Source organism: Bos indicus, chromosome 13 (assembly GCF_029378745.1).
Source record: "Bos indicus isolate NIAB-ARS_2022 breed Sahiwal x Tharparkar chromosome 13, NIAB-ARS_B.indTharparkar_mat_pri_1.0, whole genome shotgun sequence".
NCBI classification, from domain to species: domain Eukaryota; kingdom Metazoa; phylum Chordata; class Mammalia; order Artiodactyla; family Bovidae; genus Bos; species Bos indicus.
This window is the reverse complement of record NC_091772.1, coordinates 36,174,284-36,199,828: the sequence shown is the minus strand read 5'-3', so window position 1 is coordinate 36,199,828 and position 25,545 is coordinate 36,174,284. Positions and strand designations below refer to the sequence as shown.

The following is a 25,545-nucleotide window of genomic DNA, read 5'->3' as shown; positions in this document are numbered from 1 at the left end:
TCACCTTGGTCTTCGAAGGCGCACGGGCTTCGGGCACAAAGCACGGTGACCCTGAACACCACCGCCCCTTTCCCCGCGCTTCCGGGGGTGACTTACTTCTGTGAGGCCGAAGGCCTAGCTCCGGGTCTGCCCGCCGGTCTGAGGCGGGAGCGAGGCCCCGGTTTCCTAGGAGAGGGCCTCGCGGGAGCTCGCGCCGCCGCGCACGGAGCGAGCACCTGGGCCCACCACCGTCCGCCCGCCGCCCAACCACGGGCTTCCCGGCCGGAGCCAGCAGGGGCAGGGGCGGGGGCGAAGGCGGGGGCGGCGGCCGGCGCGCTCCTTCGCGCGCCCCCCGCCCCCCGCGCCGCCGGGCGCACGCGCAGCAGCGCAGCCGCCCTTATTTAGTCCGCGATGGCTCCTTGCACGCCCCACCGGCCTCCTCCCATAGACGCTGCCCGCCCCGCGCGCCCCGGGGCTCCCGGGACCAGCCTCGGGCGGCTCCCCGAGCCCGACTACCCCTAAACCGGAACGGCGGCGGCCGAAAGGGCGCGTGCGGACCGGTAGCGGCGACCGGAAAAAGCGGACGGGTCGCGAGGAGGCGAACCAGGCCGCGGAGGAAGAGGAGGGCCGGGACGAGCCGAGGTTTGCCGAAGGCGGCGTTTCGGCGCGCGCGAGGGTGGGAGAGGAGGGGCGCGGCGGAAACTGCCGAGGATTTCCGAAGGCCGCAGCGGCCGAGTTGCCCGGATGTAGTTGGTGGAGCGGCAGCGGCGGCACCAGCGGCGGCGGCGGCGGCAGGAGGAGGAGGCGGCGAAGGACCCAGCGGCGGCGGCGGCGGCGGCGGCGGGGGGAGGTGGGGAGGAGGCGGCGGAGCGGGAGGAGGAGAAGGCGGAGGAGGCAGTCGCGCTGTCCGCGGGGCGAGCAGGACGCGTCGTGTTGCCCCCTCCCCCCCACCCCCCGGTTCGCCGCTGCCCGGCCTGAGCTGAGCGTGAGCGTGGTGCGGACGGAGGAGATGGCCCGGGAGCGCCGGCGCCAGTGACGGGGAGGTGCTGAGCGTCGCCGAGGGCGCGCCGGGCCTGCGCCGCCCGCCGCCTGCGCGCCCGCCCGCCGCCGCCGTCTCCCGCGGCCGCTCCCCCCTCCCCGACACACGCTCACAGGCCGGGCATTGATGGTAATGTATGCGAGGAAACAGCAGAGGCTCAGTGATGGGTAAATCGTCTTTTCGTTTCGAGGCGGCGGGGCGGGCGGCGGGGGGGCGCTCCTTCTCATCTGGGCCGGCCGCGCCGCCATTTTTGTTGTTAACCCTGATCCGGAGCGACCGGGAGGGGGAGCGGCCGCGCGGGCGGCGGCGGGCGGGGGGGGAGTCGGGGGTGGACGGCCGCGGGCGGCGGCGGCCCCTCGCCGGCGGGAGCCCGTGTGAGTGCGTGTGAGAGGTGTGAGCGAGAGCGTGTGCGCGCGGCGGGAGGGCGGGCTGCCGGGGGCCGGAGCGCCGCTGGGATTCGGGGCGGGGGGCTTTCTGCGGGCTCTGCGCGGGGGGCCCGTTCTCCTGCCTCAGGTGGCCTTTTCTTCTGTTTTCCAGCTGTCACGACCGGCGGGGGGACGCGCAGCCTTACCAGGTACCACGGGGCGGGCGCGGGCTTCGGGGCTGGCGGGGCCGGCGGGGGAGGGAGGAGCCGCTACTCGAGCGCAGGCTTCACAGGTCGCTGCAGGCCCTTCGGGGCCACAGACGCGAAACCCGCTTGGCGGGGCCGGAAACCCTGCTCTCGCTTCCCGGGGCGCTCGCCGGCGAGGGGTGGGGGCTTAGTTTGACAGGTGACGGGAGGAAGTTCAAGTTCTTTTTGCGGGGGGGTGGGGGGGAAGGGAATAAAAATTGATTCTCATCCAGGAAGGACCTGACTCGGTTATTCGGGTGTGCGGGACTCGGTAGGACGAGGTGTTCAGTAACTCTGGAATCACCTTCATTTGTTGTTTTGGGGGAACTAAAAGTTAGCGCAGAGGTATCAGAATTAGACGGAAGGGCAGGAAGAAGTCACTAATGGGTTTGCAACTCTTTAAGTGTGTTGTAAACCATTACCCCTTCCCAGTTTGTTTTCAGTGCACATAATTGTCTTTAGTGAAAGATGGCGCTTTTCTTTCTGTAGAAATTGAGATCTTTGAGTACTTGGGTAATTCATTGTCATGAAAGGAGTTCTAGGTACATAGTTTTCTTTTTGTGACAGCTTCGTGTAACATTGTAAAAATTTTTTTGAAAGAGTTGGCCCCTGTTTTCCGTGGGAGGGAATTTCATTAATTTGTATCTCTGCGGTGACCCTAGAAGTAAATACTTCTTGCATCTGACCACTTAAAGGATAGGAGAGCGGGTTTCCAAGCTAACGGTTGTGTTTCTGGATAGCATGAGTTAAAGTTCTAGTTAAAAATCTAGGTTCCTTGACGGGTAAAACACTGTGCATTACATTTGGATAGGTCAGCGATTAAACTGTTGAATCACTCTAAAACATGGTTAACTATGCATTTAAAAAGACAGCTATATAATGGTTGTCTTAAATATATTAAATGTTTTTTGAGGGAGTTCCATTAAGTTCCATTAGGATAGGTCAGAAATAAGAGCCTACATTTCTATACCTTAAAATTGTTTCCCATGCCTGCAAGAGTAAACTAGATCTGAAATGCCTTACTTACTTGAATCCAAGAATTGGAGAAATTTTGATGAGAATTCTCTGAATTCTGATGCTTTTTTTAGGTCAGATTGAAGAAACGTGTTTATGCTTATTTGTTTGTGTTAAGCATAGTTGCAGAGCAAAAACATTACAGTAGTACTCAGTGAATACTTTAGATTAAACTTTTTAACTCCCAGAAAAGCTTGAGTTAATTTGCCAAAGGGTTGATTTCTTGTGTTTACAAGATGATTAATGGAAGGTTTTTTTTAAAAAACATATTTTGATATGTGTGAGGAGCCTTACAATAACTCATGTTTAAGTCTTGTGTGAATAACTTAAAGGCAGAATTAAAAAAGAAAATTTCAGTTTTACCAATGCATAAAACTGAATGTAGTTAATATAGCAAATTTTATGATAGAACTAACTTACGAAATTAAAAGTTTGATTTCTTTTTTATTTTGGGGGGGTGATGTTTTACAGGCACTTAAGTATTCATCGAAGAGTCACCCCAGTAGTGGTGATCACAGACATGAAAAAATGCGAGACGCCGCAGATCCTTCACCACCAAACAAAATGTTGCGGAGATCTGATAGTCCTGAAAACAAATACAGTGACAGCACAGGTCACAGTAAGGCCAAAAATGTGCATATTCACAGAGTTAGAGAGAGGGATGGTGGTGAGTAGCTTTTTTTTATTGAAACTTACATTTATTAATAATTCTATGTAAGACAAAAAGTTTGTCATATTTCCAGCTTGCAAATGTTACTAAATGGTTATGTCATCAGAATATTTTGATTCCTAAACAAATTATGTAGAAATAAGATGCTGACCCCAGCATCCACAGCTCGACCCCAGTGGGTGATAATTAGAGGATGCATTTATGAATGTAGCCTACCAGTGCTTTATTAATGGTGAATGACATGCAGGACATTTCTCCAAGAAAGGAACTTTCAGCTTTTCAACTTTCCAAGATTGCAGTTTGGCTTGGTTAATTTTGAGATCCTTGTTTCTACTTGAATTTATTTTTTAAGGAGTTCAGATGTGTGTTCTTGTGGTAAAGTATGAATTTAAAAATTTAGAAGGTTTTTTGAGACAGTTCGTGGGTTAAGAAAGTCATTTGTGATATAGGAAATTTTTGTTAGATTTTTTAAGAAAAATACTATTTTTCATATTTTCCAGTCTTATTAATGTAACTTTTATATCTACTCAGATACTCACCTTTTTAAAAGTTCATTTCAGTGGTTTTACCCTTCAGCTATTACTTTGCTTCAAGTTTTTTGTGGTAGGAGGCTGAAAATAAATTTTCAGATTTAATGTATCCAAAATTTACCAAAATAATCAGATTTCCTGTCTACATATGGCATTCATTGAGGGACAAACCGATTTCGCTAAGTCAATCATCTCTATTATTCATAAGATCTTAAAATTGCATAATAGATAATGTGTTTGAAATAAATACACCATTTTGATTGTGCTTTTATAAGCTTATAAGGAAACTCAGAGTCCCTCATGGCTTTCTGTCTCTGATTTTCAAAACTATCTTCAAATCCTGCTTCTTCTAGTTCTCTTTTTGCCTCCTGGGATAGAAATCAGCTATATTCAGTGTGATGAGATATTGGAAAACATTGACCTCCTCTGTATATAATTGCTGGGTTGAGGAAGTTAATAGTGGTCAGAGATTGCATGGAAAAAAAAAAGATTGCATGGATTTGGAATATTTGGATGGTTATTGAATGGGAGGGGTATATAGTTCTCTGTTAAATATAGCATAGCTGTATGCTACTTACACATATAAACATATTTGGAAATAACAGCTGGTGGATTTGGTTAATAAGTGTTAGAATTTGGGGGGCAAAATTAATAATTAATCTTCGGGGTAAGTTTTGTGTAGTGTTATGTTTAGCCTGAGATTCTATTACTAGTCACTATTATAGTGAATTTCATTTCAAATGTTAGGTCTTAGAAGGCAGTACTGTTTGTACTATATTGTGCTTTGTCTTTTTAAAATTTTGGTGATTGTGACTAAATAGGATGTGGCACCTCATCTCCTTAAAGATAATAAGTATCCCAGGTTCTCTTTTAGTGATTATGATCTGGTTAATCTGTCATCTACCCCCAAATCCAGAAAAGGGTTATTTTAGGTGCTCTAGGAAACTTCTGTAAATGCTTTCATGCATTTACAGTGAACTGTGTCTGATTAAGTTCTTTTACAGGTGAAATACTCGCAAGAACATTCTGTTGCTTAATGCTTAAATATTGAGCAAACATTGGGCGTCCACTGTGTGTCAGCAGTTGTGTGGTGTGCCTGGGAGTAATGCTGAGATGTGGTCCTGTCCTTGAAGCTGTTGCTAAAAGCTCTGACTCTGGAGAGCTACTTGTTTTTAGCTTATTGCTTTTTTTTCCTGTACTCTTCCCCACCCCCCCCCCCACCCCCCGCCCCTTCATTTTGATTTTCATTTTCCTTCCTCTTGTTTGCTTTTAGTTTCCTTTTTATTTGCATCTGCTTGCTGATGTTTCTTTAGTTCCATTTGTAAGAAACTTATCTTTCTGATCTAGTCATTTGCTAAGGTAAGCCCCTTTTCTGATTTGCTTTTTAGCTATTTGTTTGTCTTCCTCTGGAGCCTTTTAACTAATACTAACTTCATCTCTGGTCTATATTATCTCTCATACACTTGGCTGCCATATTACTTTACACCACGGAGGAATAATAGCAAATACTATAAAATGAGATCTGTATTCTCGAGTGCAGAGAGCATCTTTGATGTTAATTCTGTGTTCTAAAGATGTGAAGTGGTGATTCTTCCTCAGTTAATTCTTAAGATATTTAAGTCATTATACTTTGACTCTAGCTGTTTTTTTCTTAACAATGAGAGTTTGAAACTAACATTTTAAAGTGAATATGTGTAATTTCATTGTAGGTGTTTGTATTCCCTGATATTTTTATCTTTATAAACTCAATTGTATATGTAGATAAATTTTTCACATAAAGATCAAAACCATTATTCAAAGTCAAATGCAAGTGAGCTGGATTCTCTGTGTACTCAGCATGTGTGAGTAACAATATAAGAACAGGTTACTATATTATTGAACTAATATAAAATTGATTTTTATTTTAGGATTTTAAAAAATCTAATGATTTTAATAAATGCGTAACTCAAGCGTCTATATACCCTCTACCTTACCCTACACTGCCCTGCTGGGCTTTACTGGCATCTGTCCACATCACAGTTTTTTTTTTTAGTTCTTCATGTCACCTTAGATTTCCTTAAAGTGCCAATTTAGAGTAATATATAAAAAGACTTTAAGACATACTAATACTGTAAGAAATCAGAAAGTAGGGATTGAGGATTGTTACTCCCTGCAGAAGATTGAAGTCTGCAGTGTAAAAGGATTTATTCCAACTAAGTTTGTACAGTTAAAGGAATTAGAGACTTTTATCCAATAGGATTTATGAAAGGGAGTTTAGATTATTTATTGTAACTAAGGGAAATTTTGTGACATAATATTACCTAAAAGTTAATTACTTGGTGGAAAGTTATTTTTACATATACTGTGATCAACTTGCAAAATATAATCTTTTGTTTAAAAATAACCAAAAGCAAGAATCTAAGGTACAGTCATTTGATTTTTTTTTTTTTTAATAGCTTAGGTTGAATTTGTACTTAATGGAATTTTTAAGCTCTTTCCATTTCATGAAAGTATGTTTTTCTTGATTAGTTCTACCGATAATTTTACCAAGTAACTTTCAGGATGATGCTAGTACCAGTGAGTTTAAGAATGAAGGGTAGCTTTATAGGAATTATGTAAAGCTGTTCCACAAAAGTTCAGCCTCTTGGGGGTTGTCCCATTTTTCTTATCTTCTCTCTAAGAATTAACTGTTAGAAACATCTTTTGGGGGGAGATAGCTTAGCTCAGTTGGTTAATTGAAATCGAAAAAAATTACTCTCTATTCGTTGCCTGAATTGTGGGAATTAAGTGATTTTCTGTAGCTTTTAAAGTTAGTATTCAAATATTTTTGAGTACAAAGGAAAAATTGCCTTAGTGTTTACATTGCTAAATTTTTTTTAAAGTTTTTCCCTGCATAATGGAAGTACCCCCCCCCCCCTTTTTTTGGGGTCATTTACCCATATTTGGAGAAATTGGGAAATTTAATCCAATTTTCAAACGACAATTACTGTAACATTTGAAGGAATTGTTATTCAGTAGGAAGTATTTGGGGATAACTTGTTTTTATAGTTTTAAAAATATAATTTAGTAATATTTTAGTATTCTCACATTAAATAGACTGATAATTGCATAGTATGACTTTTGTGGTTCTTTGAATAACCTTACACTGGAATAAAATGAAATGTGTTTTGCATTTGTTACGTTAGAAAGTGCTATAAAAATGAACAGTCTCATTTGATCCTTGCATTGACCCTGGAAGGTAGGTAGAACAAATAGTATCCCTGTTTTATAGTTTATGGATGAGGGAATATTGACTTGTGTGAAAGGAGCCAATAGTAAGATTCGTCTAGAAACGGGCTTCCCAGATGGCACAAGTGGTGAAGACCCTGCCTGCCAATGCAGGAGACATGAGAGACTTCGTTCTATCCCTGGGTTGGGAAGATCCCCTGGAGGAGGGCATGGCAACCCATTCTTGGTATTCTTAAAGAGGTGGTTATTATGATATAATGGATTTCAGTTCACAGTCAAAACTATTTTGGTATGGTTTACTTTAAGATCTTAAATTTTAAGAAAGAAGGTGAAGTTGCTCAATTGTGTCCACCTCTTTGCCACCCCATGGACTGTAGCTTGCCAGGCTCCTCCGTCCTTGGGATTTTCCAGGCAAGAAGACTGGAGTGGATTGCCTAAGGCATTATTAATTGAACTGATTCAGTTATGCAAGATGTATTTAAAGTTCTTGGTGAACATGCTTAGGATTTGGGGTTCATAATTCACAGAAAATATATATTCTAGATGATCTTTCTGTTAAGCCTCTTTTTGTCTTATTCTTTTGTGCAGGATGGTTTGGGTTAAGTTGTGAATCATTTTGTTACGGTGCTGAAAAGAGTGGAGCTAGCAGTGAGCTGGGGTATCTTCATACCCCACATATGTACCTGGACTCTGCTTCTGGGACCTTATACTAAGTATTGGAGTTGTTGATTGTCAGTCATTTCAAAACCAGTTTTTTGGGGCTTGAAAATACATCCTACGAAGAGTCTCCTTTTTATGATTTATTTGATGCCTGGTAATTTTGAAAGCCCTTTTATATCCGGTCCCACAACCCTTTGAATTAGGCTGATCAGGATTATTCCTGTTTTACGATGAACATATAATCCAATTATGTAGCCTACTGTTAGCTATTGAAAGTAGAAAGCAAGTGTTTTTGCTATATGTAGAACCTTATCTCTACCTTACAGTTGTACTCCAACTATAACCATTTGGTTACATCTCAATAAACCCATCAAAAGTTGAAAATTCCGTAAGTTGGGAATGCATTTAATACGCCTAACCAACCTTAAATGTTCTGAGAACACTTACATGAACCTGCAGTTGGACAAAATTACCTAACACGGAGCCTGCTTTATAATAAAGGATTGAATATCTCATGTAACTTTCTACTGTACTGAGAGTGAAAAGCAGAATTGGCTGTAAGTGTAGGAGTTGTTTGCCCTTCTAATTACGTGGCTGACTGGGAAGTCCGTCTCCCTGCTGCTGCCACCCCATCCTTGGTATATCACTAGCCTGGGAAGAGAGCAGAATTCACAATTAGAAGTGTGCTTTCCATTCTGCATGCCTGTTGCTTCCACATCATTGTAAGGCCAAGAGATCCTAAGTTGAACTGTGGTATATACCTAAAATTGTTATTCTCTCCTCTTACTTGGGCTGTTCAAGAGCCTCTTAAGTGGTGTCCCGCATCCTTTTTGCTTCATACTGTTAGTCACAACACATAGCCAGAGTGGTCCAGATAAAATGCCAGTCAGCTTACATCACTCAAGCTCAAGACCCTCCCTTGACCCTCTTACTTACCAATGCCTGTAATAGGCTCTTTGTAAAATCTGGTGTCTGGGTGTTTGTGATGCTCTGTCCGCATTGGCCCTCAGGAAATTTGTTCTGGTCTCAAGAGTTCAGCTCCTTGTTTCTGGGATGCTCATCTTTCTGAATGTCCTCCTGATGCCGTCTCATTCCAGTAGGGTGTCAGCTTCAGCACCCCCTCCCCTAGAGGCCCACTTACCCTTCTGATGACTCAAACAGCTCCCTGTCATCCTCTGTCCTGTCTGCTGCTTTGTTCCTTCCTTGTACTTAAAGTGACCTGATGTTACTTATTTCTAGTCATTCTGTTATAGCACATGTTACTGAAAGTTACCATACCGTGCAAAGTTGCACCCTGGGATTTATAGGGAAAATGTGATAGGGACACAGTATTCAAAAACATTGTCAATGACACATTAAAAGAGGAACTTTACAAATATTTTGATATAACTTTGTTAAATGGTTAAGGAGTTAACTAACAGTATAGTTAATAATAGCATTTTAGTTTGCTAATGACCTGAAATTAGCTTGTGGAAAGGTTGCAGTTTATGAGTTATTGTGAAATGATGGAAGGAAGGTTATCTGAAGTAACCCTCTGAAAATTGTAACCAACTGTGGGTGGATATGACTCCTAACTGGAAGAACTGGGGTAACTGGCAGGTATTTGAGATGTGTGTCTGTCCTGTGAATGTGTATGTAGCTTGGTCAGCTGGGTGCAGCTGGTGTTTCTCAGCAGATGAAATTGTTTGTAGGTAAGTGGGAAATTTGTGTTATGCTCAGATAGTTTCCTGATAAATCAATAAGACTCAAACTAGATTAAAAAAAAAAAGCAGTGTTATAGCAGAACTGACAGTTGCTTGTCCTCTGGAACACACTCCACCAGAATAGGGAGTGAGTTTCTTAATGTTTTTATCCCCTAATATCCCAGCGGCCTAGAACAGTGCTCCACACTGGAGCGTTTTAGTAAATGGGTAGATGAAAGAATACTGGGTTTGTCATTATGATTTAAGGAAATGAAATTGCGGTTTTCTGGAACAGTGTTTCTCAAACTTGTATGTGTATACGAAACATCTGGGGATCTTGCTGAAATGCATGTTTTAGTTCGTCAGTCTAGGGTGGGGCCCAAGGCTCTGCCTTTTTAAGAAGATCCCAGATGTTGCCCATGTTGCTGGTTGCGCATGAGTAACAGGGTGCTAGAGCACACTGCCCAGTGGAGAGAAACTGTGAGCCACAAAGGCAAGTCACCTGTGCAGATTTCTGATAGCCATGTTGAAGTAAAAGTGAAGTGAGTTTAGCATATTTTATATAATGTATATAAAATATTCGTTTCAGGACATACTTGATTTTTTTAAAACTAAAGATTCCAATTTTTTGCAAAGTCTTTGAAATCTGTTGTTTTGTGCTTATAGCATAATAAAATTGGGACCAGCTTCATTTCCTGTGCCTACTTGCCACATGTGGTTAGTGACTACTGAATTGGACAGCAGAGTTCTAGAGAAGATGGTCACTCTGTTGACATATTTAGCTTTACACATATTCCTGTTTTTCTAAAATTTTTTATCCGCTTGAGTTCTGAAATAGGACGTTTATGCAAGGCAAGGTTGGAGTTAATGGGCCCTTGGACTGTTTAGTGCTGCTTGTACTAAAATTGTTCTTTGTTCTTACAAATTTATTATAGTAAAACCAGGAAATGCAGAGGAGGGAAAATGACATTGCCTCAAATCCTGTCAGTTTTTATAGGACTCCTTCTTGTGCCATAAAATACCAGAAGAATTCTATACGTAGCCTTTGTAGAGTTTCTATTAAAAATGGTTAGATTTTATGGTTTTATTTGACTTGTCTTTAGTATATTTTCTCAGTGGATTCAATACTAGGTATGTTGACAGTATCAGTCTGAGAGGCCTGAGGAGGTAAACTTTCAGTTAGTGCTCAGAGAATGTGCATATTTACCTTTCATCCTTAACCAGTGGGTGAAGCCATTTTTCAGTTAGTTGTTTAAGGCCAGGCGCTGATACTTGTAGTGGGGTGGTGACTTTAGGCCTGTTACTTAATGTGTGTTTTTGTGTCCATTCCCTGAGCATTGTTGTGGGGTTGAATGCAAATTATGGTATTTAAAACACTTGTAAAGCATTTAGCTGAGTGTTCAGACTGACATAGTGAGTTATTAGGTTTATTCTTATTCCTTGACTAATTAGGAGTTGGTGTCAGTCAGATCAGCAGCCCCAGGCCTCAAGCTACTCTTGGATTCTTACTTCTTCCTTAGAAAGGAGCATCCTAGATATTTCACTTGCCAGTTGAGGAACCTGGTCAGTGAGAGCTGCATGAAGGGGCCTGCAGGGCTGTGCTGACTTGCTCCCTGCTCATACCCAGAACTCTGCAGTTGAGAGATTTTTAGGATTGATGGAAGGGGAAACCTAAACACATGTTTATTATGATTACCCCAAATTGGGCTGTCTGTTCAAATCACCTAGGAAGCTTTTAAAGCTGAAAGTTCCTGAGTCCATCTGAAGTACCGTGAATCAGAGCAATGGAGGAGGATGGAGCATAGAAAACTGAATTTTTAAAAACAAACACTGGTTTAATTTCATATTTACCAACTGCATATGTAGGGAGAGTACACACAAGAGGAGGATCCTCGGAGAAAATGAGATATTAAGGAATGTGAATTTTATCATTAGGACTCTAGAAGTAGGGTGGTTGGTTGCCAAATCATAGTCTGCTTTCTTGAGTTTCAAAGAATTCTCTTCTGTCACCTTCTGTCTGAGTCACAGATAATAGTATAATTTGTATGCACTTACACATTAAATAGTGAAGTTAGCATCCTGTGGCATCTAATGTGGTAGTTAATGCCCTAGAGTAGAACTGGTATGGCCACTAGAGTGTCTTACTAGTATTAGCAGCTCGACAGACCAGTAGGATCTATTTGGGTAGTATCTGAAGCCACTGCTATTTCTTCAGATGAAATGTCTTTGGCACATCATGTCTCCCCCCAACCCTCACATTGCCATGCCATCAGGCTTTCCTGAGACAGTTCAGTGCTAAACTTGATTTAGTTTTTGTCCTTTTGGAAAGTAAAGCCTTTACCCAAGTTGGTATACTCAGATTGACTTTGGGTGTTAGCAAACAGTTTTCTTGAAATTGACCTTTAGGAGTAGGATTGACCCCTGAACAGGATTTTGAGTTGGGATGGCAACAGACCTCCCCCACTCCGCACTGCAATTCTGTGTGTTAACTTTATACAGTCCATCATCCTTACCCATGATTCCACATTTCAGATTAAACTAACTTCTGGTCGTGTAGTACTATCAATGCATTTATTGAAAAGACATCTATGTGTAAGTTGACCCATGCAGTTCAAACCTCTGTTGGTCAAAAACAAAACTTTAAAAATTTAAAGAGGCCACTTAAGTCTTCCATACACTATGTAATGAAAATTAAAATCATTTAATTTTCATGAGCATGGCTGATGTATTTAGATAATGCTAGTCTTTTGGTTTAATCTCTCATTCCTTCTGAGTTACATGACAGCATGCCCAAAAGAGCATGGCATTGTGTTGGCATCTTCTGAAGGGTTTTGACTAAACTGTATTATATTCAGAACTGGTCCTTTCTGGTAGCCAAAAAGCAACTCTAGTAAAAGATATTATTTTGGAATGTTTGGTCAGATGAGATCATGGTGAATATTTCTGCATTTAATAATACACTTACCAAGAAAAAGTTTTCTGACTTTTCAAACTTTTTTATAAAGTGTGCTCTGGTTGATTATGCAAACTTTTGTTGAAGCCCTGAGGGAAACATGGGATCTGTGACACAGTAAGATGGGCAGTTAGAAGTGGTGTTTTTTGCTGTCCTACAGCCTTTTCTGTGATGATTTGTCCCTGCTGATTGTTAGCTCCTTATTCAGGTTTTAAAGCCTTCTTATTTAATACTGTATATGTAGAGATTAAGTCTTGTTTATCATGAGATGTTTAAGTTATAAGGACTATTGTTAAGGGTTAAGTCACAAGGCTATTCTTTCTAAAGCTGAAGACTAACCTTAACTTTGTATTTTTGTGTAATTATGGTAGTTCCTTTTTAATATAGCTTAAATGTCAGTGTTCGTTATTTTGCAAAAGTAGACCAAGTTACTTGGTCCTTCAAAATCTCCTCTTTGATTTGGGCCAGTTTTATTTATTATTTCCTCGACAATCAGTTTAGTAAGTGACACTAAAGCTGAAACTCCAGTACTTTGGCCACCTCATGCGAAGAGTTGACTCATTGGAAAAGACTCTGATGCTGGGAGGGATTGGGGGCAGGAGGAGAAGGGGACGACAGAGGATGAGATGGCTGGATGGCATCACTGACTCGATGGACGTGAGTCTGAATGAACTCTGGGAGTTGGTGATGGACAGGGAGGCCTGGCATGCTGTGATTCACGGAGTCGCAAAGACTCGGACACAACTGAGTGACTGAACTGAATATGGACTTTAGAATTGGGGTGTTCTTGATTCTTGGGAAGAACAGATTTTAAAATGTAGCACTCATTTTAGTATTTAAATGTTAAACTATTATTTTTAGTGCAGACGTTGATAATTACTACTTAATTTATATATAAGTTGATTTTCATTTTCATTACATAGTGTATGGAAGACTTAAGTGGCCTCTTTAAAGCAAGAGGACTACTAGGGGCCCTCATTTGCTAGTTGTTCAGTTGGACTTTGTTATCTTAGGAATCACATGCTTGTTCACGGCTTTTCCCCATTATGTCCTTGTTCATGGGCACACTGTACAGTTACGCTTTTTTAAAAAATTTATATTTGGCTCTGCTGGGTCTATCTTTGCTGCATGTAGGCTTTCTCTAGTTGTGGAAAGCAGGGGCTACTCTCTAGTTGGAGTGCTTGGGTTTCTTGTTGCGGTGACTTCTTGGTGACTTGGCTCAGGCTCTAAGGTACCTGGGCTTCAGTGGTTGCTGCATGTGAGTTCAGTAGCTGCAGCACATGGGCTTTGTTGCTCCACGGCACGTGGGATCTTCCCAGACTAGCAATGGAACTGGTGTCCCCTGCATTGCAAGGCAGATACTTAACAACTGGACTACCAGGGAAGCCTTACAATTAGGCTTTGAGGTTGTCCTTTTGTGTACTGATTTGGGGCACATTTGCCAGCCTTTGGTTATATAAAGCCTTGTATGGTTAGCACTGCTTGTTGTACTGTAGATTTGAGGTGATTAGGTTTTGGCTTAAGGAGGTAGAAGTAGAATTTAAGAGGGATTGCACTTGATTGTATTTTGAAGGAAAAACATTCTGGTGTCAAATCTAGATAGATCAGTTTGAACATGTATTTGTCATTGGGTGACCCATTACAGTCTTGTTTGTGAACTCTTATCAAATTTCTCTAGTAGGGAAACTTCTGAGTCATACACTGTAAAGTAAAATGGATTGACCTGTAAATTTTCTAAACTTTGCTGCTTTATTCATATTGCATTGATTTTAATGCAGAGTTATAGAATGATTTCATTTTAACTCAAGCCTAAATGTGATTTCAGTTTTGATTTTCCTTTTTTTAAAAGCCAAAGCTGTTTAAAAAGTATGCTTTCAAGTTTCTGAATGAATTTTATAAATCTGTATTTTAAAAATTCTTTGACTTTTTGCTATTCCAATTTTATTGGCCTTTTGAAATTAAGATTTTTCCTGTTATCTCAGAATACTTTAATTCTAGCAGAGGTTTTTGAAATGTTTGAAAATAATGTATTTTTCTCTTTAGATCTAGTTTAGAACTCTTTAAATCAAGTCCTAAAATGGATGCAGTAGATTACTATTGCTATACTATACAGATTCTATCATATAATACTATGCAATAGAAACCCTTGTATTTTTAATTTTTACTTGATCTGTTTTTAACAGGTGATTTTTCCCATACATGATAGTTGATTGTACTTATTTTTTAAAAGCATTTTTTGCTCTATGTGTTCTACCTTTCTGTACACGTAAAGATTCATCACTTATTTTTTTATGGGTGGTAATCTGAGGCTTTGCATGCTCAAACATGTCTTCATTTTGTTTCTATATATGGAGAATGATCTTTTTGCTAGATTAAAATCATTTTCCTTGAATCTTTAAACATTTTTTTTGACACTACTTCTAAATTGATAACTGATCATAGTTGCAAATGAGAACTCCACATCAAACCTAGTTCTTGTTTATAAGTGGCTTATCCTTTGGGATGCTGTGTCTTTCCCCTGCTCTCCTGTCCAGCTTGAGAATCTTAGGATTTCACCTTCACCAGTCTCTCCCTGTGTGTAGTCTTATTTGGATACTTTTGCTAAGGGCTATTTTAGCCTGAGGATAGTCCTTAGAAAGAGACTTTGCATCCTTTCTCCTCTTCCTGCCACCCTCCCCCATTCTTTAAAGTTATTTCTGATTCATCTCCCTTTGGAATCGGTGTTAGATGTGTTTTGGTTTCATTCTTACCTCTTGATTGGTAAAAAGTAGGTGTTGGGATAACTTTTTGAGTGAGAACAGAGTACATTATACTCTGGGGAGAAGACTCCCATGACAGGTTCTTCTAGTGCCATGCTGCTGCTGCTGCTAAGTCGATTCAGTCGTGTCCGACTCTGTGCGACCCCATAGACTGCAGCCCACGAGGCTCCCCCGTCCCTGGGATTCTCCAGGCAAGAACACTGGAGTGGGTTGCCATTTCCTTCTCCAGTGCATGAAAGTGAAAAGTGAAAGTGAAGTTGCTCAGTTGTGTCCAACTCCCAGCGACCCCATGGACTGCAGCCTACCAGGCTCCTCCGTCCGTGGGATTTTCCAGGCAAGAGTACTGGAGTGGGGTGCCATTGCCTTCTCCATCTAGTGCCATAGTTATACTGAAAGCTGTGTTCATTTTATTCACCTGTTAAAAGTTTTATTTTTTGGATGATGTATTTTTAATTTTTAAATGCCTTATAATTTGATTCAATAGAAACTCTTGAGATTTTATATAATATTTTAGTTTTTTTCCATGTCAAATATATGACCGCAGAAAGTTTTCAGTCGGGGTTTGCTGCCTCTCTTGTATGTTACCGATTTCCTCAGGCATTTGCTGTTTGAAGTTGTCTGTTCATGTTTGAAAGAGTTTAGGTTAGTTAGTCACTGTCCAAAAAAATGTGTAGTTGAAAGTGTTGAATATCTGAGCTGTCCAGTGTGGCAGCCACTAACCACATGTGCCTATTGAGTATTTGAAATGTGGCTAATGCACCCAAGAAGTTTTAATGCTTTTAAATTTAGCCCATTGCTGTTACGGCATTTTCTCTCTGCAGTATTGTGATTTCTCCTTTTGCAATTGCTAATAATCTTTTGGCTGCCAAGTCCACTGAAAACCTTCCAGATGTTCTTAAGACCTTTGAAGTGATTTTGCCTTTCTTATTGATAGCTTCTTGATGTTTAATTTTCTTGGCTTTCCTTTCGTTGCAGCTGGTAGCAGCTCTTTCTGAGCTCCGAGTCTCATTTACCTGCACTGACATGTCAGTGTTCTTTGCATTGTTCTGTTTTTGCTGCACCCTATCCTTGGATTTCCAGGCTCACAGGGTTTCTTGCTTATTAGGCATATTTCATGTGATGTTCCATGGATTCCTGAAGTCTGTTCTTGAGTATTCCCTGACCTGGGTACTACTTGGGAAGTTATCCTTGATTCCTTTTCCTTTCCTTTCCTCATGTGTCTAGGAGGAATTCTAGACCGCATTACTCTCTTCCTAACTCATTTTTACAGGTGTGTCTGTTGTCTCTTTCCTTATGCATTGCTGTCTGAGTAAAGACTTGGCACTAGAAATATACATACTTTATGAAATAATATAATAATAATATACATAAATATAATATTATGTGTTAACAACATGATTGTCCAAATCTGTGAGTTTTCCTCCCTAATTCTTCATACGCTTACTTACCTGGATAGTCTTCCTATGTAGTATACATAGAAGACCCTGAAATGAAAAGAAAAGCTTTTACGTTCATGCTGGAAAGCTGGCAACTCAGAATAAATTTTCTGCTTGTAATGGTAGCTAGAAAACTTGAATTAAAAATCTTCTGGGAAAAAAATACTCTGAGTCACCGTGGCCGAGTCCAAACTTATCTCAGCCACCCTCTCCTCTCTCGTACAGTCGTGTCCAGTCCTAGAACATCAAATACTGTTGTGCCCCTTGTCTATGGTTTTGACAGCAAAACTGTCCTCTAGTCACTCCGCTTGGCAAACCTCTTAATACTTCAGGATCCCAGTTCTTTATTATATGAGCCTTCCCTGAACCTATTTCTCTTAAAGTTCCTGTCCAGTGAATTGTAATTGTTTACATACATGGTTTGCCTACTCTTAAGCTCCTAGAAGGCAGAGACTGTGTTTAATTTTATTGTATCAGGGCCTGGCATATGAATGTAGGTGCTCAGTAATGTTACACTTACATGCCATTTGACACATATAGTACATGTGAGAAACAGGTGAATGATGGTAAACTACAGTTTGTTTTCAGGTGCATTTAAGAGTAAAATAATAAGAATTTACTGTTCCAAAATTCTTAAAGTGATTGGATTGAAGTTGCTTTTGTACTGTTTATGAAGGAAACAAATAATTCATTCATGTTTTCAGGAAACTAAACTTCAAAAAAATTGTGTACAGTAATTGGTATGTTAATTCCAACACGTTATTATCTGTTCTTTAAGTTACCTTGATAGTTAGACTGGTATCAGTTGCCTTATTCTCTTTAATATATTTAATTTGAATAATGACATTTACATTTTTATAGACTTTATTTTTTTTTACTGTTCCTCTTACAAATTATTGTTTCTCAAATCCTTTTAAATTCATGCCCCATTATTTAAGAAGATCTCTTACAGTTTAGCTTTCTGTGATATATTAGGCAGAATAATAATTTGGTTTTGTTTTTGAGGGCTTTACTTCCCCCTTTTTTGGTTGGTGGTCTTTTTTCCAAATTTTACAGTATTTGAATATTAAATAATGTTTTTGAGGCTTATTGAAATTAAGAATTTTCCTAGAAATTCTCACATGTGGTGCTCTATTTTTCACCCTTGAGAATTACTGCCCTAATTATTTTTAATTAGTGATTCATTGTGTTGTGATTTTATTCCTTAAAGTGACTAAAATGTTAACTGAAGATCGTTTTGTATCAGCAAAAAAAAGAATACAGCTATAATATGGCATACTTTAGCTCTTGACAGTAAAATTTTGAGAGAATAATGACTTTTAAAACTCATTTAAAGAATGTAGACTATTTCAATCCAGCAATGGATTGAAAATCAGTTGAAGTCTTCAGGGGTTGAATTCTCATCTTACTGAAAATCAAGAGCCATAGTAACAGATTGATCTTCATTTCTCTTAAATCCCATTTGGTTTTGATCTGAAACAATACTGACCAAACAATATTGGCCAATTCTACTTCTACCCTTTTCCCCAGTATTTTCATTGAATTGCTAGTTTTTAATAGGCAAATTCTTTGATGATTAAAGAATTAGCCTATTCACTTCAGTAAATATACTCCAAGCTTTCAGAGGAGAAGTTCTTAAGTGCTAGTTTTCATCATTGGAGATGCCTTAAGGTGAAGGCTTTAAAGGTTCCTATCTGACTTTTTTTTTGGTATATGTGTATTCTAATGTTTGTTTTTTTTAAATTATCACATTTGTCACCTTAATTTTTTCTGTGTTTATTCTTAAGGATATGTGTGGTTTTTGAAAAGCTGTCTTCTGGCTTTCAAGCACTAATTTATGTTGGAACACTGTATCAATATGCTTTCTCCCATATCTAGACTTGTGCTTGGGTGCCTGCTAACTTGCTTCAGTCATGTCCGACCCTTTGTGAATGTTTGGACTGTAACCCTCTGTCCGTGGTATTCTCCAGGCAAGAATACTGGACTGGGTTGCCATTTCCTCCTCCAGGGGATCTTCCTGACCCAGGGATTGAACCCATGTGTCTTAGGTCTCTTGAATTGGGAGAAGGGTTCTTTACTATTAGCACCACCTGACTCAGGATTGATCAAATCAGGTGGAGAAAGTCAGGATTATTGGTCAGAGTAGTGCTTAAATTTTGGTTTGTTGACTGTCTATTCTTGGACATACTAGATATTATCTCTCTGTAAACCTTTCAGTAGCATTAAGATTGGTGTTAGTGGAGGAAGCCAGGGATGCGTGTGGGGAGCTTCTGTTTTGCATTCTGTAGTGTCCCACTCCAGTGTTCTTGCCTGGAGAATTCCAGGGACGGGGGACCCTATTGGGCTGCCGTCTATGGGGTTGCACGGAGTCGGACACGACTGAAGTGACTTAGCAGTATTATATCAGAAGATCCTTGTTGGTTGGCGTTTGGGTTTTAATACACATGTCAAAGCATCATGTTAAAGAACTAGGACCTAATAAAATTTGAAACCTAAAAAAGAGAAAATGTTTATCATAGAGCCGGAACCCTTTGGATTGAGTATTAACTGGATTTAAACTGCAAAAAAGTTCCTTTGTACTTGGGTGTGTGTATCTTTTAGAATGGCGTGCTGTTAGAAGTAGAGCCTTGTTAGCTTGGTAACAAGGGTTAAGGTGAGAAAATGTACAGTGAAAGAGCACCAGTCCTGAGGTCTGGATTTGTAGTTTTTGTTTGCTGATTCTTAGCTTTTTGATTATGGGGAAACCGTACAACTTTATGGATGCTTTCTCTTTCCTTCCCTTTTTTTTAAACAAGATTGAATTAATAATCTACAAGGTACTTTCCAAATAAATGGCTTGAAATGTGTGTAGGAGAGCCTTCTGAATTTTTGTGCTTTAATTTACGCTTTTAAATATTTGCTGTGTGTCCTGCCATTCCATGGTTATCAAAACTCTCTCCCTGCCGGAAGTATAGACTACTTTTGTTTGTGTAGACTACTTTGGAATATTTTTCTCTGATGTTCATTTAATATTTTCATTACTGTTTAGGGCTTCCCAGGTGGCGCTAGTGATAAAGAACCTGCCTGCCAATGCAGGAGACGGAAGAGACACGAGTTTGATCCCTAGGTTGGGAAGATACCCTGGAGGAGGGCATGGCAGTCCATTCCAGTGTTCTTGTGTGCAGAATCCCTGTGGACAGAGGATCCTGGCAGGCTACAGTTCATAGGGTCACAGAGAGTCAGACACAACTGAAGTGACTTAGCATGCACACGCATGCGTCACTGTTTAGAGAAGGATTGAACAGCATGATAGCTGGAGAAACAAGGGTGAGCGTTTTCCAGACTTACAAACACAAACCCTGAAGTTTTCACTGTATGTATGGTATATTCTTTAAAAGTCATTTTTGTTTATACAAGAAGTGGTTTAGTTTGTAGTCCTGTCGTACGGCTTCCAATTTAAGTCTTAAGATGCCTACCAAATAACAATATTCGTTCTTTTGCATTGTCAGGATAAAATCACTGTGACTCTCAAAACATTGAGTATTAATATTTTTTATTTAATCTATTGGCCAAATACCATTTTCTGGTGGGTTTACTTTTTAAAAAGGGAAGAAACACTAATTTCATATTCCAGAAATTCTTGTTTATTCTGAACATACAGCCTTTTCTCATTTTTACTTTACAGAATTCTAAAACAAAAGTGTCATGCAGTTGTGGAGTTTTAAGGTTGAGGGAAGAGTCTTAAGTTTATATAAGTAGAGTGTAAATGTTTATACCTAAATTTGGCAGTTTGTTTTTGGTGAAAATGAGTATTTCAAAATGCACATAATTTAGTGTAAGTATTTATAATGCTATGTAGGTAGCTGTGTGATTCAGTGAGGTGTGGGTGAAGTATCCTGATTGTCCATTTACTGGCCATATGGACTTAAGTTCTCTTTGCATCTTGGTTTCCTTTCCTTTGCTCTTGACTTCCTTAATGCTGTTATCCTTCCGTTTCCCCAGTATCCACTTACTGAGTCTCTTGGATTTTACCTCTGAAATAGCTCTCGAAGCCACTCATTTTTTTTTCTAACTGGGATCAGGATTCCCTCTTCCCTAAATGAAAGCATTGGTCTATGACCCCTTCTCTCCCCAGTTCATTATCCACCCTGCTGCCAGAATTGCCTTCTAAGAAAAGCACATTTGCTCATTCTTTATGTAAAAATCTTTCAGTGTCTTCCCAGTGCCCCTAAGATAAAAGTACAAGTGTTTCCCTAAACAGCTTGCCGCATGTCTGTTTCTCTAGCCCTCTTTTAGTTGTTTGAAGATAATAACTGGAGTTCTGTCATGCATGCTGTGTCTTTTTAGAATACTGTCTCTCCCTGCCTCAGTTTGCCGAGTTCATTTTTTCCTGTGTTTCATCTTCAGTTTAGAGGTTGCTTCTCCAACCTCTCAATCCCCAGTCTGGGTTAGTTAGCAAATCAGATATCCCATAAAACACTTTACTTCCGGTGGTAATATTGTAGTGCCCAAACTGAGCTGCTCCTTTTCCCCCCTCAAGCCTGCTTTTCTTGCTGCTGCTAAGTCGCTTCAGTCGTGTCTTGACTCTGTGCGACCCCATAGATGGCAGCCCACCAGGCTCCCCCATCCCCTGGGTTTCTCCCGGCAAGAACACTGGAGTGGTTGCCATTTCCTTCTCCAATGCATGAAAGTGAAAGTGAAGTTGCTCAGTCGTGCCTGACTTAGTGACCCCATGGACTGCAGCCTACCAGGCTCCTCCATGGGATTTTCCAGGCAAGAGTACTGGAGTGGGTTGCCATCGCCTTCTCCATCTACATTTTGTTAAGTAGAAACTATAGGCTTTCATTTAGTCTGACCAATAATCTCGAGCCTCCTAACCAGTCTTTCTCCTTTGCTACCTTCTGAATCTACAGTTTATTAGCAGTGCAGCAACCTTATCATGTTACTCCTTTGCTCAGAACACTCTCAGATGTCCTCAACAGTGGCCCACAGGCCCATGCGATTTGTAACTCCAGCATTGTCACCTCTCTGACCTGTCTCTAGATCTTAACTGTTCACTTGGAAAGATTTACCGCACTGGCTTCCTTGTCTCCTCAAGCATTTCAGGTACATTCCTGCCTCACGGTCTGGGTATCTTCTATCACTTAGCTAGTTGACTAAAGCTAGTCCATTATTTAGGGTCTACAAAGGGCTTTTTTGAATAAAAAGTGACCATATATTATAAAATATACTGCCAGTAATTCTAAGTCTTCTCAGTTTTTCAGTCTTCTTCAGAACATACTTCAGAATGTCTCAGAGAAGTCTATATTATGTTTTAGAGAAGCATTCTGTTTTGTTTTTTTTCATGGTCAGAAACATGTACCATTTTTTCACAGTGGTGTTCATGGACCACTTGCCTCAGAATCACTTGAGGTGTTTAAGAATGCCACTCAGTTCGACCTGAGTCAGAAACTCTGGGTACTGAGACCTGAATGTCAGCAAACCTGCGGGTTGGTGTGCATAAAAGTTTGACAGCCACTGCTCTGTGCTGTATGAATAATGGAGTTACAGTGACTCCCGTATTATGTTAGTGGCAGAAAGGTCTGGGTTCAGCTTTAATTAAATTTTTAAAAAATATTTAAATATATTTAAAACTTTATAAAGAACTATAACTCAAAACTTTGATACTAAGTGAACATGAGCCCTGTAAGTCTGCAGAAATGTCCTTCATTTTTTTCTGGAAGCAAGTGTGACCAACTTTGGGACTGAATAGGATCCAGTTGGAATTGTCAACACTTGCATGCCTTCTAATCCTTAGTAACATTTTATCTGTAGTGTGTCACACTGAGAACTTTGGGATAATCTTTGATTCAAACCACAGAAACATACATTCAGTGTGTAAAGATTTTTGCATACCCTGGCTTTCTGGGCTTCCCTTGTGGCTCAGCTGGTAAAGAATCCACTTGCAATGCGGGAGACCTGGGTTCAGTCACTGGGTTGTCAAGATCCCCTGGAGAAGGGAAAGGCTACCCACTTTAGTATTCTGGCCTGGAGAGTTCCATGAACTATAAATATAGTCCATGGGGTTACAAAGAGTCGGACATGACTGAGCAACTTTCACTTCACTTGCTTTCTAGGGAAATGTCTCTCATGTTAGTGCTTTGGTTGCATCAGACAATTTCAGGTGTTTGTTACAGTGATTGTGAACTGTTTTACATTAGCACTCAGCTTTTGGCCTGGATGTGAATGGGTTATTTTGGGTTGTAGAAGACTGTTTCCTGTCTGCTACCAGTTGTTTTGCTAAATGAAAACTTAGCACTATTGTCATTATATGAAATGTATAAGAGTTTTAAGATGGAGATTGCCCTAAACATTTGAGACTGGTAATTGCTTACTTATAGTCAAGGTTATTGAACTTGAAACGGTGTTTTTCTAAAAACAAGTAGAAATTTGAGTATACTCTTAGGCGTAATTTATCACGTTTTTAGTGCCAGTTAAAATCACATATTGATGCAATATAGCAGCAGTGTTATAAAACTGTGTAAATGTTACACATCAACATTACCTATATAAAGAATATGAGATTTAGCAAATTTGGTCTTTAGAACTTTATTTCTGTGAAATTATTTTTCTTCATTTTTTTTCCTGCTGCTACCTGCTTTGTTCTCTAATGTTATGTGCAACAATCTACCTTTTATAAATACAAATTGTAAGAAGTTTTATGTAAGCGAACCAACCTAGGTAAGTTCAGTTTTACATTTCTGGCTTTATTGTTGCACTTTACAGTGTCCAAGACGACAGTTACAGGTATTAGTGAAAGCAAGTAAGATAAAGAGTTTGCTTCAGAATCAGTAAGATCTAGTACACTCAAGAAGTTCAGGGACTCCCAAGGTGGGGCTGTCCTGGGGAATAAAGATACTCTTCAAAGAGTAAGACTTGATTTTTATGCAGTGTAGGCTTTTTAGTTGATATCATTGGCAGGCACCTAAAAGTCAAAGGTTGATAAGAAGTGAAAGGTTAGAAGATAGCAGAAAACTGTATAATGTGTAGTTGGAGAAGGCAGTGGCACCCCACTCTAGTACTCTTGCCTGGAAAATCCCATGGACGGCGGAGCCTGGTAGGCTGCAGTCCATGGGGTTGATAAGAGTCGGACACGACTGAGCGACTTCACTTTCACTTTTCACTTTCATGCATTGGGAGAATCCCAGGGACAGAGGGGCCTGGTAGGAGGCCGTCTATGGGGTCGCACAGAGTCGGACATGACTGAAGTGACTTAGGAGCAGTAGCAGGAGCAGTTGTACAAATCAATCAAGGTGAATTTGTTGATAAAACAGATGAAATGTGTAAGGTAGAAAACCATTGCAGGAGCATGGTACTTTCCCTGAGACATTGATAGAGAATGCGTAAATGTGTTGAGCACCTCCTATGTGTCAGGCTCTCTGGATATTGCAGATAGTTGACTGTGTCCTGACAAAACTGACACTGTCTTGCGAGAGATAATAAAGTGGTAATATATGAGTCAGAGAAAAGTGCCCCTTGTAGAAAAGTAGAGCTGAATAAGAGGAAATGAGATAATCTTGGGAAGTAGGGGTTGCTATATGGAAATGTTGGAAGTAGGGAAGATAATGATTGCTGTATAGAAATGAGAAAGGTGAGCGTATGAATATAGAATGAAAGTGAAGATTGCTCAGTCGTGTCTGACTCTTTGCGACCCCATGGACTATACAGTCCATGCAATTCCCCAGGCCAGAATACTGGAGTGGGTAGCCTTGCCCTTCTCAAGGGGATCTTGCCAACCCAGGTCTCCCACATTGCAGGTGGATCCTTTAGCACCTGAGCCACCAGAGAAGCCCAAGAATACTGGAGTGGGTAACCTGTCCCTTCTCCAGCGGGTCTTCCCTACCCAGGAATTAAACCGGGGTCTCCTGCGTTGCAAGTGGATTCTTTACCAACTGAGCTATGAGGGAAGCCCTATGAATATAGGGAGTGTATTCCAGAATAGTGTCAGGGCCTTCTGATGAGAGCATGTTAGATGTGTTAGAAAAACAAGATGGCTAACCTGTTTTCAGAGTGGGGAAGTGATAGGAGATGATCTCAGAGAGGTAGCAAAGGCCAGATCATGGAGGCTTTGAAAAGGATTTAGGCTTTTACTCTGAAAAAGATGAAGAGCCGTTGGAGGATATGGAGTCATTTAATCTCTGAATTAGAGAAGCAAGATCACTTAGTGTATAAATTAAAGATTGGCAGTAGATTGGTGCATTAACAGTTCATTGATAATAAGTAGGAATATATACACACAGACACATGCTATTATAGTATCTATACATATTATTGTTTACCGTTTACTTAACTATAGCTGGAGATAACATTGTAGTACCATTTTTTTGGTTAAATAGAAGGATTAATTTTAAATAACTGTCCTCATTTTGTTGTTTGTCACGAATTTGACTGTTTTGGTTTGGTTTCGTTTCTTAAAGACACCTGTATACATCTTCTTTTGACAACTACCTGAAAAGTTCACTTTTAACTGGTGCTTGTAATAAAAAATAGTTTAAAACAATTTACTTTTGGATATGTGGATGTGTGTGTTTTAATGGTGGGGGGGGGATGGACTGGATTACAGAACGTGTAGTTTTTTCATTAGGTGGGATGGTGGGTGAAATAATTACAGCTTCAGTAAGGATGAGAGAGTATATGAGGGCAGGGAACAAGGAACTGGGAGCTGATTGTGATCTGTGTTAGGCTGTAGACATTTGTAATGACTTCTGTTTTCTGATAGATTTTTCTAAATGTTTTTTTTTCCCTCAGTTCCTTAAGGGCAATGATGTTAATTGAAAAACTGACACAAAGAGTAATCTGATCATTTCCAGTGTGCTTTTTGGTCTGGTGCATCTTGTTCCTGAACACAGTAGATGCTGAATAATATAATTTAATGAGCAAATAGTTTTGGTTGATAGTTGTTTCTGAATTTGAATATAATTTAAGAATATACTTTTAGGAGATCAGAAAGGTAAGAAAAATTAATAAAATTGACAGTATTGGGCATTT

General features: G+C 40.4%; 1 protein-coding gene across 8 annotated transcripts in view; it reads left to right on the top strand.

Moving 5' to 3' along the window:
* The first annotated feature begins 487 nt into the window (after positions 1-487).
* WAC (WW domain containing adaptor with coiled-coil) overlaps positions 488-25,545 on the top strand; it is a 77,777-nt gene continuing 52,719 nt past the window's right edge. For 3 of the 8 annotated variants that reach the window (XM_070800973.1, XM_070800969.1, XM_070800968.1), the window contains exons 1-3: positions 997-1,185; positions 1,556-1,593; positions 3,097-3,309. In XM_070800973.1, coding sequence (XP_070657074.1) covers positions 1,145-1,185; positions 1,556-1,593; positions 3,097-3,309 — 292 coding nt within the window. In that variant the 5' untranslated portion in view covers positions 997-1,144. Of the gene's footprint in view, positions 622-996; positions 1,186-1,555; positions 1,594-3,096; positions 3,310-25,545 lie in introns of those variants that run through there. The other 5 variants (XM_070800974.1, XM_070800970.1, XM_019973180.2 and 2 more) reach the window with 4 other exon arrangements.